General features: G+C 45.9%; 3 protein-coding genes across 3 annotated transcripts in view; 2 read left to right on the top strand and 1 right to left on the bottom strand.

Annotated features, from left to right (window-relative positions):
• Window positions 1-790: 790 nt before the first annotated feature.
• crybb1 (crystallin, beta B1) lies at window positions 791-3,683 on the bottom strand. The gene is made up of 6 exons (XM_030342423.1): window positions 3,446-3,683; window positions 2,766-2,900; window positions 2,530-2,648; window positions 2,127-2,259; window positions 1,534-1,676; window positions 791-1,178 (listed from the first exon to the last, which is right to left on the bottom strand). Exons 2-6 carry the CDS (start codon window positions 2,886-2,888, stop codon window positions 1,001-1,003), a joined length of 696 nt encoding a protein of 231 aa, XP_030198283.1. The 5' UTR covers window positions 2,889-2,900; window positions 3,446-3,683; the 3' UTR covers window positions 791-1,000.
• A 1,642-nt stretch (window positions 3,684-5,325) lies between these two features.
• cryba4 (crystallin, beta A4) lies at window positions 5,326-7,720 on the top strand. Its single transcript, XM_030342424.1, has 6 exons — window positions 5,326-5,408; window positions 6,090-6,133; window positions 6,326-6,444; window positions 6,787-6,928; window positions 7,114-7,256; window positions 7,456-7,720. Exons 2-6 carry the CDS (start codon window positions 6,095-6,097, stop codon window positions 7,601-7,603), a joined length of 591 nt encoding a protein of 196 aa, XP_030198284.1. The 5' UTR covers window positions 5,326-5,408; window positions 6,090-6,094; the 3' UTR covers window positions 7,604-7,720.
• A 516-nt stretch (window positions 7,721-8,236) lies between these two features.
• Window positions 8,237-12,382, top strand: part of grk3 (G protein-coupled receptor kinase 3) — a 41,378-nt gene continuing 37,232 nt past the window's right edge. Inside the window, exon 1 of the mRNA XM_030341312.1 lies at window positions 8,237-11,206. Within this exon, the coding sequence (XP_030197172.1) occupies window positions 11,094-11,206 (113 nt within the window). The 5' untranslated portion in view covers window positions 8,237-11,093. The remainder of the gene's footprint in view (window positions 11,207-12,382) is intronic.

Below are 12,382 nucleotides of genomic sequence, written 5' to 3'. Positions count from 1 at the left end.
TCTCACGATGTAATTTCCAATTAACTATTGCCTTGTTAGGAAATTAAAAATAATAAATTAAATAATAAGCACCTTTTTTTTTTTTGGATGCAATGGGTTTTTTCGAAGGCTCATTTTACAGGGCTTGTAGGCCTATATCGTGAAGTCACATCACAATGATAGCAGCGGCGTGCAATCTGGTAAACAAGCCCTTATGTTCATAATTGTAATCACTGAGCTCCATAAAATAAATAATACCTTGATATTCATTTAAAATGTAAAATCTAAAAATATAGCACGGGGAATGCCAGGATACTTGCCAGAAAGATTGCAAATGTTCCAGAGATTGCAATATGCAAGACTCACACAGAGCAGATAGCTGCTGTTTGATTGGGTTGAGGTAAGAAAACAAATTCAAATCAGTGAGTTATGTAGATAACCTCTACCTGTCACACACCTGGCAGGCCAATGCATGTCCGGCACCCTTTTGTTATGTGTTTGAGTAAGTGTGCGGTGAATAAGGGGGGCTTATATTGTATAGTGTGAAGTGGTTGTAGTGGGTATGAGAATAGCTGGAATATCAAGTGAGTGCATTTAATAGCACTCAACAGTGCGTCGTGCCATTAGTCGATAGGACTGTCTATACCATTGACCGCAGATCCACGTCATAGAACAGTAATGGGTGTGAGCTTCAATGATGCAATAACCTTCTATAAATAGAGCTGTCAACACACACATGTCAATTGGACTTGACAAATATGTCATATCACTTGAATGCATCACAATTAATGACATATGGCAACAGAAGATATTCACGTTTCTCAAAACATGTTTATTTTGGCACCATAAAAAGTCATTTCAGTCTGTCTGGTACAGTGAAGATGTCGGAGGTCGGGAAGGTATGTTTCGGTCTGGAGGGGGAGGGGGGGGGGGCGAATAGAAAGTGCCTTTACGGGCGGTTGGTGGTGGGCGGGTCGAAGGCTTTGGGCTGCAGTAACAGCCGATGGCCAGCTGATGTCGCTCACTTGCTGGCGGAGGTCAGGGTGAAGCATCCCCTCTGGTGGAACTGCATGTCCCTGACGCGGCGCATGGACTGGATCTGGGGCTGGAAGGCGCTGAACTCGTTGTAGTGTCTGTAGTCACCGCACTCGAACAGGTACTGGTAGCCCCTGTATCCGGGGTACTGGTATCCGACCCACCTGGAGGGATGGGATAAGAGTTGCCTCTTTCAGTCCTTAAATGTCTTCCGAACGTTCACAAGCTTTTGACACAATTTATTGTATCGGGGGGTCGCACAACAATATTGCTTTCTTTAAGTTGAAATCAAACATTTGAGCCTTTGTGTTTTTTCCAAGCTTCCCAACAACATCATTGCCCACTTACATTATACTATTACATTACAAACAGTAATGGCTCCCTTCCGACTATCAACTTGAAATGTCAACCTAACGACTTCTGGGGTCTAATTTGTATCAATTCAAGTGGATGACCACGCCTAGTGCACAAGAGTGTGTCTGCGCATGCGTGTGTGTGTGTGGGGGTGCGTGTACTCACACTCCTCCGGGGACCCTCACGCTGCCCACCCTGTCGGTGAAGCCATGCGCCCACAGGGTAGGAACGTCATCCTCCTGGATCTCCATCTTGTTGCCCTTGAAGTCAGAGTGCTCGAACAGGCAGATCTTGTGCTCCAGGCTGTCCTGCACCGGGAGAGAGAGGGGCGAGAGACAATAGAGGAGAGATAGAAGAGAGAGGAGAGAAAAGAGAGGGAAGAAAGAGAAATAGGAGAGGGAGGCGTAGGGGAGAGAGGGATGCAAGAGGGAGGAGAATAGATAGAGAGCAGAGAGCAGACAGGAGAGAGAAATGGAGAGAAGAAGAGCGAAATAGACAGAAGATAAAGAGAGGTGAGAAGAGAAGAGAAAAATACAACCCAAAAAGAGAATCAGAACAGTCTGTGCAACAGGTAGCATACACGAGCCCTTTATGAATATCTATCAACGCCAATTTAATTAATTGTATATATATATATATATATCAGGGTGTGTTTACTATGCAGAGGGGGACATATGCATTAATGTACATGAAATGCATCCCATTCATGTCCCCATTAAAGCAGGTCTCTCAGTGAGTGTGCGGGTGGGCGTGTTTACCATGCGGATGGGTCTGATGGACATGAGGCGGTCGCTACGGTAAGAGTTGCTCCAGGAGTCCCAGCGAGGGTACTCTCCCTTCTCCAGGATGAACATCTCCCCACGGAAGTTAGTCTGCTCAAAGGCAACAAAGCTGAAGGGAGGTGGGGGCAGAGGGAGCAGGGGGCCGGGCAGGAGGTGAGGGTAGGGTAGAGTAGGGGGGAGGGGAGGTGTGGGGGATGGGAGTGTGTTGAGAGGAGGAGTTGGAGGGGGGGGGGGGGGGGGGGGGAGGGAATGATCGGATGAGGGGATGTTCAGAATTACGTTACTGAAGCAGTGCAGTGCTCTCAGAGAGAAGGTATTTGGATTCAGTGTGTAGTTCATGCGTGTGCGTACGGGAATGTGTGCGTGTGCGGGTACTTACGGGCCACACTCCACAATGATACTGCGCACTCTGTCGATGCCTCTGTCGCACACGTTCACGCACTCGTTCTGGACCTCGATCATCCTGCCCTGGAAGTTCTCCTGGTCGAACATCATGATCTGCAGGGGGGTGGAGATGGTATTGTTCAGACAAAATCGGTGACCGGTTATGAAAAGCAGATTCATATTTTTGTACAGAGAAAACCCTGAAGATCCCTATATTTGGCTGGTACTCACCTTGAAGTTTCCCATGGCGGGCTCTCCGGTCTTGCTGGCCTTGCTGGGGGCAGCGGGGTTGGGGGTACCCTTCTCCTTGGAGTCGGTGCCCTGGCTAGAGGCGGACTTGGCGGTCTGGGACATGGTGGAGTAGTTCTGCCGCAGAGTCAAAGTAACAAATAAGCAATTAAAACGATATACAATAAAGCAAACCAGAGATGGCCACTGGATGATGTTTTGGGATAGTGACTGGGGGATGAAGACTGATGTAGATGGAAGGGTGAATAATGTTTTGATTGCAAATGTGGAAGTGTGGAAGGGGTAACTGAAATTGGATAATTTATGGATGATAGGTAGGTGATATGTGTTTGTGTGTAAACGGGATCTGAAGTCAGTTTATGGGTTTTTTCAATGTTAAAACATTGCGGTCGGACTGGTTCCTATAGACGGTCGATATTATTATACTGGTATCCAGGCCTGAACGGCTCTGGTGGTCAAGCTGTAGCCTGAGGGGGTGTTTGGTGGCCTGGGTGTGCTGGGCCGTGGAAAGTAGGCACCTTGTTGTCTGTACTCTATGTGTGATGGATGCCGACTTCCTGTAAAGTGTGTGTGTGTGTGTGTGTGTGTGTGTGTGTGTGTGTGTGTGTGTGTGTGTGTGTGTGTGTGTGTGTGTGTGTGTGTATGTGTGTTGGGGGCCTTACCTGCGTTAGTACAGCTGAGGTGAGAGTGAGGGAGGCAGGCTTGTGCTGATTCCTCCAACGCCCAGGCCCCCAGCTTTTATACCCTGGCAGAGGCCAAGCGCGCCGGCCAAGGCCACAATAGAAAGCTCCTCGTCATCAATGCGGAGGGGGGTCGGGCCGAAGCCCCCGGGCCAACCCCACACCACCAGTTCACCCACAGCCTAGAAGCCCCCAGCCCAGGCCCCACTGGTCTGAACTGTAAGCACTTTGCAGTTAAAGGAAAGGCCTGACACAGGCGCTTTCTAACATGTGGGCATGCAACTAGTTGAAGAGGAGAGAGAGAGAGAGAGAGAGAGAGAGAGAGAGAGAGAGAGAGAGAGAGAGAGAGAGAGAGAGAGAGAGGGGAGAGAGAGAGAGAGAGACAGGAATGCAAAAGGTCCATAGGGCGTAAAGAGTTACTCTTTTTTTTTTTGCTGATACACAGGCGCCACGCACGCACGCACACACACACACACACACACACACACACACACACACACACACACACACACACACACACACACACACACACACACACACACACACACACACACACGCACACATGCACACTTTAGCTGTTTGTTTAATGGGTGCACTGTCAAACCACTAATTAAATAACAATTACATAATTACTTTTTTATTAGATTTGATTTATTTATTTGGAATATTGCAGAATTGTATCAACAAAGATGGTCGCATGTACATTTCACCCCTGGCATTAGCTTATGCTGTAATCATCTGTGATACATCCAAGTTTCAATTCCTGTTGCTCTTCAATTGCAAGAGCCACAGGAATTTACATAATTAAAATATATATTTGCAAGACAAATAATGTATTTTCATTATTATTAACATTAAACAACTATGGTCTGCTCTTTATCAGCAGGGATGACTTTGTTCAATCACATGGACATAATAAAACATTTTTCATTTTCTAATTTTTCAACAACGATGGGTTTCATTTATGATGTTGGCTTATTCTACAATCCCCAAGACTTTTAACTTTATATTATCTATCTAGAAGATGCAGTTCTTTATTATAGTTTTGTTTTCATGGCTTTGTTTTTAATCAAAGTCTTATTAGGTTTCACTGGCACAGCCACTCACACACAGACTCACACACACACACGCACACGCACGCACACACACACACACACACACACACACACACACACACACACACACACACACACACACACACACACACACACACACACACACACACACACACACGCACACGCACACGCACACACACACTAACGCACACACACACACACACACACACACACACACACATACAAACCCAATTTATATTTCAAATGTTTTATTAACTTCAATCATCTTTCTGTGATGGATGAATCCCTTATCACATAACAGATAAACGTGTATTGATTTTTGTCTCAATGTTTCTTCTACCTGGATACAAGTGAACCAAATAACAAAGACAAATGTAAAATAAATATTTATTATTTATTGATTTTGTTTTTTATTTATCTATATATTTTTTGCTTCATATTGATATTGCATTCCTCTTAGCGAGATAAGTGAATCACATTCAAGTTGTCATGCAAAGCCATGTTCATGTGAGTCATAAACTTTAGTAAAGTGAAAGTGAAAGCCAACTTGCTGGCTCTTCATGCCCATGCCTTTAAGGCCCTTTCTTACTTGGTCACCTATAAACCATTAACTATATGTCCTAACGATACAACGTATATGTGTTTCCAACACTGTTTCGCTCAGGTTGATACTGTAGTGTCTGCACTTCTGTCTCCAACTATACTATCCACACCCCCTAGCTTTTGTCCGGATAGACAAAAAAGGCTCCGCCCCCTGTGCTGACCTGGGGCTTTCAGCATGGCCGGCTGCCAGAGGAGGCTTTAAAAGGGTGGGGGCCCGAACAACCAACATCACTCACATCAGGACCTCCCAAGGACATCCAAGCAAGGTGAGTCCCAGTCCCCTCTGTTGCCCCACACTCGGCCAGGGTAGCAGACCCCACACCACACACCCTCCCTCGGGGCCATCAGCACTGCCGACCACCCCAGGCTCCAGAGGCCCTAAGGCACTGGTTCTAATGGGTGCTGGGGGTTCATATCGCTGGGGAAAGGATTTCAACGAGGGCCTGAATCCAACGAGGGCCAGTAGAAGGCGAGATGGGGCACAACAGGAAGGGATAGTTAACTCTATTTCTCTGTAAACTATTTTTAACTACTATTCTGACTCTGAAGCTTTTAGTCCAGCGATTATGCATTCAGGTTTACCCTTTAACCTACTGTTAATATATAGCTGATATTTCTGTGTAATCAGACATAAAACAGTTGAGAGGGCAGTTTTCCCTTCCACACAGTATATAGTAACCCAGGCATAATATTGCCTGTAATAAGCAAAACTAGACTGGGAGGAACATTGTGTAGCTCTCCTTCTGCTTGATATTACAAGCTGTTCTATGGTGTTATGTTCAGTGAAACTTGATAATGTATACACATGTTTTGGTCTGGTTTGTTTACCAAGCAGCCGGCAAACCAATTTGACCACTTTGTACATTGTTGTGTAAATTGAAGCCTTCTTTTACTGTGTAGTCCGGGTATGTCCCAATCTCTGAACAATTTCTCCTTCTCTTTTACAGCCAAAATGACTCACCACTGCACTAAGTTCTCCGGCCACTGGAAGGTGAGACTGTGGTCTTGAGGAAAATATATCACAAGGGTTTTACAGTTATTCAAACTATAGCATTCATAGTCTTAGTTCTGAAGTCACGAAAAATACAAGCAATATAGTTGAAGCATGGACACAAAGCTAAGGCAACCTTTCACTCAACCATTTTTGGTTTCCAAATTTTGACAAAACCTTTTTCTTGCTCAGATCATTGTCTTCGACGAGGAGTGCTTCCAGGGCCGTCGCCACGAGTTCACCTCCGAGTGCTGCAATGTCATGGAGTTCGGCTTCGAGACTGTCCGCTCCCTGAGAGTGGAGAGTGGCGCGTAAGTTAACCCAGATACGCCTACGAAAAGCATTCAGAACACTACCATTAGTGCTACACATCTGCCATCAGTGCTAACAAAATATAAACACAGGAAATTTCACAATATAACTGATTGGGGTCTTTAATTAGTGGGTGTAGTGGTTAGTGTTTAGCCAAAAGATACATGGTTCGATCCCAGAATTTCCTGATCCCACCTGTAGGCTCCTAGCTGGTCAGATCCATGACCAGCTCTTAAGGGCCATATATTTCACAAAATATATATATATTTGCACTTAGCATGACTTCCTTTCCCTGAATAAGTAGCCTAATGCACACTCCTCTTCCCCCCGTGTTTCTCCAGCTGGGTCGGTTACGAGCACGCCTCCTACCAGGGACAGCAGTTTGTCCTGGAGAGGGGCGAGTACCCCCAGTGTGACGCCTTCGGCGGCAGCAACGCCTACCACATCGAGAGGATGACCTCCTTCAGGCCCATTGCCTGCGCTGTGAGTCCAAATTATAACTTGAAACCGATATGCCTTTCCCTTTCATTATCATTGAGATGGATTCAATCTGCATCCAACCCAGACATACTCTACATGCTGTCCTCCAAATGACTTACCATTATGAAGTTAATAGAATCATGTAATCAATGGGAACTGTCTGTGTGTGCGTGTGTCTGTGTGTACAGAACCACAGGGAGTGCAGAATGACCATCTACGAGCGTGAGAACTTCCTGGCCCGCAAGGGAGAGCTGAGCGACGACTACCCCTCCCTGCAGGCCATGGGCTGGTGCAACAACGAGGTTGGATCCCTCAGGGTGCAGTCCGGAGCGTAAGTGTATCCCCTCCCACCACCACTCTCTCTCGCTCTCTCTCTCTCTTTCTTTGACTTTCGCTCAAATATTATGACTCCCTCGGTTGTGTTATCCTGGGTTTCACGTGAGCCCTGTAGAACCCTCTTTCACAATAACCACGTCCACTACTACTTCCCTCTCTAACTGTCGCACGTCTTGCTCTGATTTTCGTAACAGCTTTGTGTGCTACCAGTATCCCGGTTACCGTGGATACCAGTACATCATGGAGTGTGATCGTCACTGCGGGGAGTACAAGCACTTCAGGGAGTTCGGCTCCCACTCCCAGACTCCCCAGATCCAGTCCATCCGCCGCATTCAGCAGTAAACCTCCTCATGCAACCTTCTTCTCCTCTCCTCCCTGATGACCCCCCCCCCCCTCCCAAATGATACCCCCTCCCCAACTGCTTTCGAAAAACGCTGAATAAATTGTCTTTCCAAAACATCACTGTTTTCCTCTTTAATCGGTTTGCTTCATTTGACTGAGTAATCTGATAGATAGGGAAATAAACCAGAAACACACTACGCCAAACAGGGTTGGACAGGTTTCAAGCAGATTGTTTCTGTTAGCTTGTTCAATGCAGCCTTATCAACTGTTAATTAATCAGTTTAACACTGACTAATCGTTTGGATTCCGATTCTGAATGGGGTTTATTGCCAGGTTAAGTTTGCTCATACTAGGAATGTGGTCTGGAATGACTATGTAATATCAATAAAATTAAGTAAATACAAGAAACAAAAAAAATAGTGGCTTAAAGGTATTGAATATAAAACCAATAGGAATACACACGCACACACACACACACACACACACACACACACACACACACACACACACACACACACACACACACACACACACACACACACACACACACACACACACACACACACAAAGAGGGCTGATAACAAAATGTTATCTGCGGAAGGCTAATATTAAGCAGAAGCACTATTGAGCCAAAAGTTTCTTTATTGTACAGTCACATGGTGTCCATTCTGAATGTAAGATAGGCCTAAACAAACAAAAGCTAGTCAAAGTCAAAGCACCTGGTCAAAGTCAAAGCACCTATAACTCTAGTGAACAATTCTCATCGTCCAAAGTAGTTAATACAAAACATTAACTGTCTGTTGTTCTGAAACAAAGACAAATCAAAGAGTAATGCGATGATTTAATGTTTTGGTTGTTGCGTTTTTGATTTACTTAACAAAAGAGACTCCATTTAAAATATGACTATGTAGCAAAAATAAATCATTTATGCGATGCAGATAAAACCAAATGCATGCATTATTTTTTTCTAATTAGCTCACATTTTAATAATCTGCAATTTTCGTTGCCCAACAGGAGATGGCGCTTATTTTCTATAATAAATAGCTAAATGGACATGAACTGAAATACATTGTTATAGCCACCCCATCAATGACCATGCACTATAAGGGCAACAATTTGGTTGTGGTGGGAGGAGAAAGCGATTAACGCCAACATCCAACGGATGGTTGGAGCGTATCATAGCAGTTCTCATTTTGATCCATTGCGCTCATGTAAACAACACGATTACGACGTGTAATTATGGTAGTGTAATGACTTGCCTACTGCACGAGTAAGCCTATGTGTCACTTAAGAAATCGCTAACAACATGTGTTGGCAAAATTATATCCCAATTAAAAATAGCCTAGGAAATGCTACGACTCATGGGTCTACATCTTTTACCATGCAAATTGATTTCCCGCGCCATTGCATGCCATTATATAAAAACAATACAATTATTTGGATTAAACGTTGAACCGTCACAACAACAAGTGAATAATTAACGTAACACATGTATTCGGATCCGCTCTGGTCATCATCCAGCTCCGCGTTTTGCGAGCAACTCCGCCGCAGTGGGAGGAAGTTAAACCACAAAGCAGGCTGTAGCCTACAACACACAGCTACTTAAATACATTCGAATCTATTGAAGCGGATTTCCAATGATACGTGCCGTATTGGAGCTAAAACAATCAAACTCTAGTTGTGGACGGCTAGTTTGCGAACGAATGGACGGCATACGAAGAGGCGTCCTTTTCCTGGCGATCGAATAGTGTTTCTCGCTCCAGTTGGCCGAAGCGTGCTGAACGCGTCGTAGTGCTTGGTTCTTATTTTATATTTTAAGGGAAGGATTACGTCGGGTACAGTGCAGAAGCTGAGACATCGTCACCATTTCGCAACCGATGAGCTGCTCACGACCCCGGTCTCCAGGTCCAACCGCCCTACGACTGTCAAACGACGGCGGAGAGTAGGAAGAAAAGTTATTGCGTTAACCAAGCGATCCAGTTTCTATGTTGGAACGCACCCCCCCACCCCTCCATCATCACGCGTCACCGCCGCGCCACCCTCCCGCCGTCAGTCGCTCTGTGTCGGGTCTCCAAGCGAGGAGGGCCCCCCCCCAGCGCTCTGCTTAACGAGGCAATTATGGATTATTTCGTGCCGTGTTACCAATCTTCATAAAACCTTTTGGATTTTTACGACCGTGCCTCTGAAGACTTGAAGACCTCCTCCCGGGTCGAGTCGCGGTTCCACCCGCTGGTGGTTGAACGTTATTACCGCACATCGCTGGCGGACGTCGAGCCAGGAGTCGTAGCTGCTAGCTGGCCACATCAGGACACTACTTGCTACTAGCAACGAGAACGCTTTTAGGCGAACAGCACTGCATTTAAATAATTAAAAAAAAAATACACATTTTCCGAATGGTGGAACCGTGGGAGGTAATTTTCTATTCGCTGGCTAGCGAGTTAGCCTCTTCGTCCTCGCTAGCAGCCGTGCAGGCTAGCTCGTCGACTACCCACATATCGTTGTTTCCGACGTTATAGAAAGTAAACGGTCGGGCTACGTGTGGATGTAGCAGCTTGTTGTTGTGCGCTCGTCCCGTCTCCCTGGACTGGACACAGTGCCAGGTCGCTCTGCTGAACAGCACCGTTCGGGAGAGCTTTCGGGTGATCGCTGAGCCGATAAGGAACATTACACAGGAAGCCAACAACGATGGCAACATAAACAACAGCCGTGCTGGGAATCTCTCCTTAACTTCAACACAACACCTCTTGACGTGACTCACTGGCCGTGTTTGCACGTGTCTTTATTCAAGTGGAACGGAGCTGGGTTCTCTGGGTTTCGGGTTATTATCTGAGCGAACGGCCATCCACTGTTGATTCGTTATTTTTTCTGATTTTGTAAAACAATCGCTCGCCCATTTACAAACATCTACCCCCCCCCCCCCCCCTAGACGTACCGATCAGTGGGGCGCATCATTCATGGATGGACATCATTCCCAGTAGGACCTACGATGTCCAAGGACCTGTAGGACTGGACAGTGCTCCTCTGCTAACCCTCTTCTGAGACCTACCTGGTCGAGGCAGAACCCATCGCCAACCAGCAGAGTCCGGGGCAGCGGTGGCCATTAACGTGATCGCAAGCTGCATTTAAATGCAACATTTGCATTGACATTTCCCCGTTATGCCGTATCACTGCGATGCCTGAATCTCTGGGGAAGTACAACTACTCTGACGACGACGACGACCACCCAGCAACCTATACAATCCACGTTCACTCATCAATGTCTCCCCCCTTCTCAGCCACACAATGATGTGTTTTGAAACGGAGTGTACCGAATAACACGCTTTTGAGCCAACGACATTCCGGCTGATGGTGTTCCCTGCCATCCACAAAGCTCTCCGTCATGCACATGGGCCCCGGGTGTTGGTAATATAAGGCGACATTCGTGTTTATAACATCTTCAACCCATTCCCCGTGTGATATCTGGCATCGATTCGGTTGTCCGGGGCTGAAGATGGCGGACCTCGAAGCAGTGCTCGCCGATGTCAGCTACTTGATGGCGATGGAGAAGAGCAAGTCTACTCCAGCGGCCCGGGCGAGTAAGAAAATCATCCTCCCTGAACCCAGGTAACCAGATCTCCACCAGAACAGCACCGCGGTGCTCGTCCGTCAGTCATCCGTTTAACCAGTCATCCTAATAGTGTGGTGATCAAGGAGATGGATGCCCGATTTAACAGTATGTGCTTTATTTATTAATTGAAATACGACACTTGAGCAATCAGTCGATGGAGAGCGAGAGAGAGAGAAAGAGTGAGAGAGATTTTTAAATAACATTAAATGTATGTGCTTCAGTAAGCCAGTGCTGCTTATAATGCTAATTTGCATGGGTGTTCGTTCACTGTTAGTCTTTGACAGCTGGCTTTTTGCTGCTTAACCTGCTGCTTAAAAGCTCTGACGATGAGATATGAAACTGGCTTCTCTAATGTCTGATATCCGACTGTATTTTCCTGAAGGGGAGACGATTCAATCGTAGTCATATCTACCCCCCCCGCCTCGATATGACCAGTGGCCCAATTGGATGCAGTCCAAAAGGAATTACAACGAAACATTTATTTCGTTTCATCTATTTAACTTCAACAATATAAAGGGCATTTGTCGTGCAAACCGCCATGTCATTGTACCAGAACTAGCTGAGGCTCTCCATTCCAGGGTCAGGATATGGCTGTTGGGTAACTTGAACTCTACCCTTTTTATCGTTCGCTTACTTTGCCACTAAATCAATCCGATGTCTCCTTAATTTTTTCACTGGTGTGCATTGTATTGGTTCTGGGCTTCGACCAAGCTCTATATTTGACTTGGCTTAAGCGTTTTAAAGGTTTTGGCCTAGCAGTGTCGTTTAAAAAGAATATCGATTGTTCCATTAGGTTTTATGATGTTGTAGCATACAATTCTACTATACATTGGCTGTCAGTAGATTCTCCTGTACCCCCATGTCGGATGTATTCATTTTTCTTACCTATGCAGTGGACCCGTTTTGTGGACCCCATATCACAAATGGTAATTTACCTTGTTAGGACATCTTGGTCCTAATTGTTTACAGGCTAGATTATATATAGGATTAGAGATCCAAGATTAGAGATTATGGATCAAGTTGGCCATTTTGCAATTCTGTGTATGATCTGTTATGCTATATACTATTCACCGTACTAGAATCAACACAGTGATGCAGAGGCCCCCTTTGCCTTTCTGTATTCGCGTCCCCGCCTTGGTACTAGAGCATCAGTGCCAGAACCGGCTCCCCAG

This window comes from Gadus morhua, chromosome 19 (genome assembly GCF_902167405.1).
Source record: "Gadus morhua chromosome 19, gadMor3.0, whole genome shotgun sequence".
Classification (NCBI taxonomy): domain Eukaryota; kingdom Metazoa; phylum Chordata; class Actinopteri; order Gadiformes; family Gadidae; genus Gadus; species Gadus morhua.
Note: the sequence above shows the minus strand (reverse complement) of the source record. Positions and strands in the feature narration are given on the sequence as shown.

Coding starts and splice junctions, on each gene's coding strand:
- cryba4 (XM_030342424.1), top strand. CDS start 6,095: ATGACTCACCACTGCACTAAGTTCTCCGGCCACTGGAAG. Junction 6,134..6,325: donor AGTTCTCCGGCCACTGGAAG/GTGAGACTGTGG, acceptor TTTCTTGCTCAG/ATCATTGTCTTCGACGAGGA. Junction 6,929..7,113: donor TCAGGCCCATTGCCTGCGCT/GTGAGTCCAAAT, acceptor CTGTGTGTACAG/AACCACAGGGAGTGCAGAAT.
- crybb1 (XM_030342423.1), bottom strand. CDS start 2,888: ATGTCCCAGACCGCCAAGTCCGCCTCTAGCCAGGGCACCGACTCCAAG. Junction 2,260..2,529: donor ATCATTGTGGAGTGTGGCCC/GTAAGTACCCGC, acceptor ACCTCCCTTCAG/CTTTGTTGCCTTTGAGCAGA. Junction 1,179..1,533: donor GTGAGGGTCCCCGGAGGAGT/GTGAGTACACGC, acceptor CCATCCCTCCAG/GTGGGTCGGATACCAGTACC.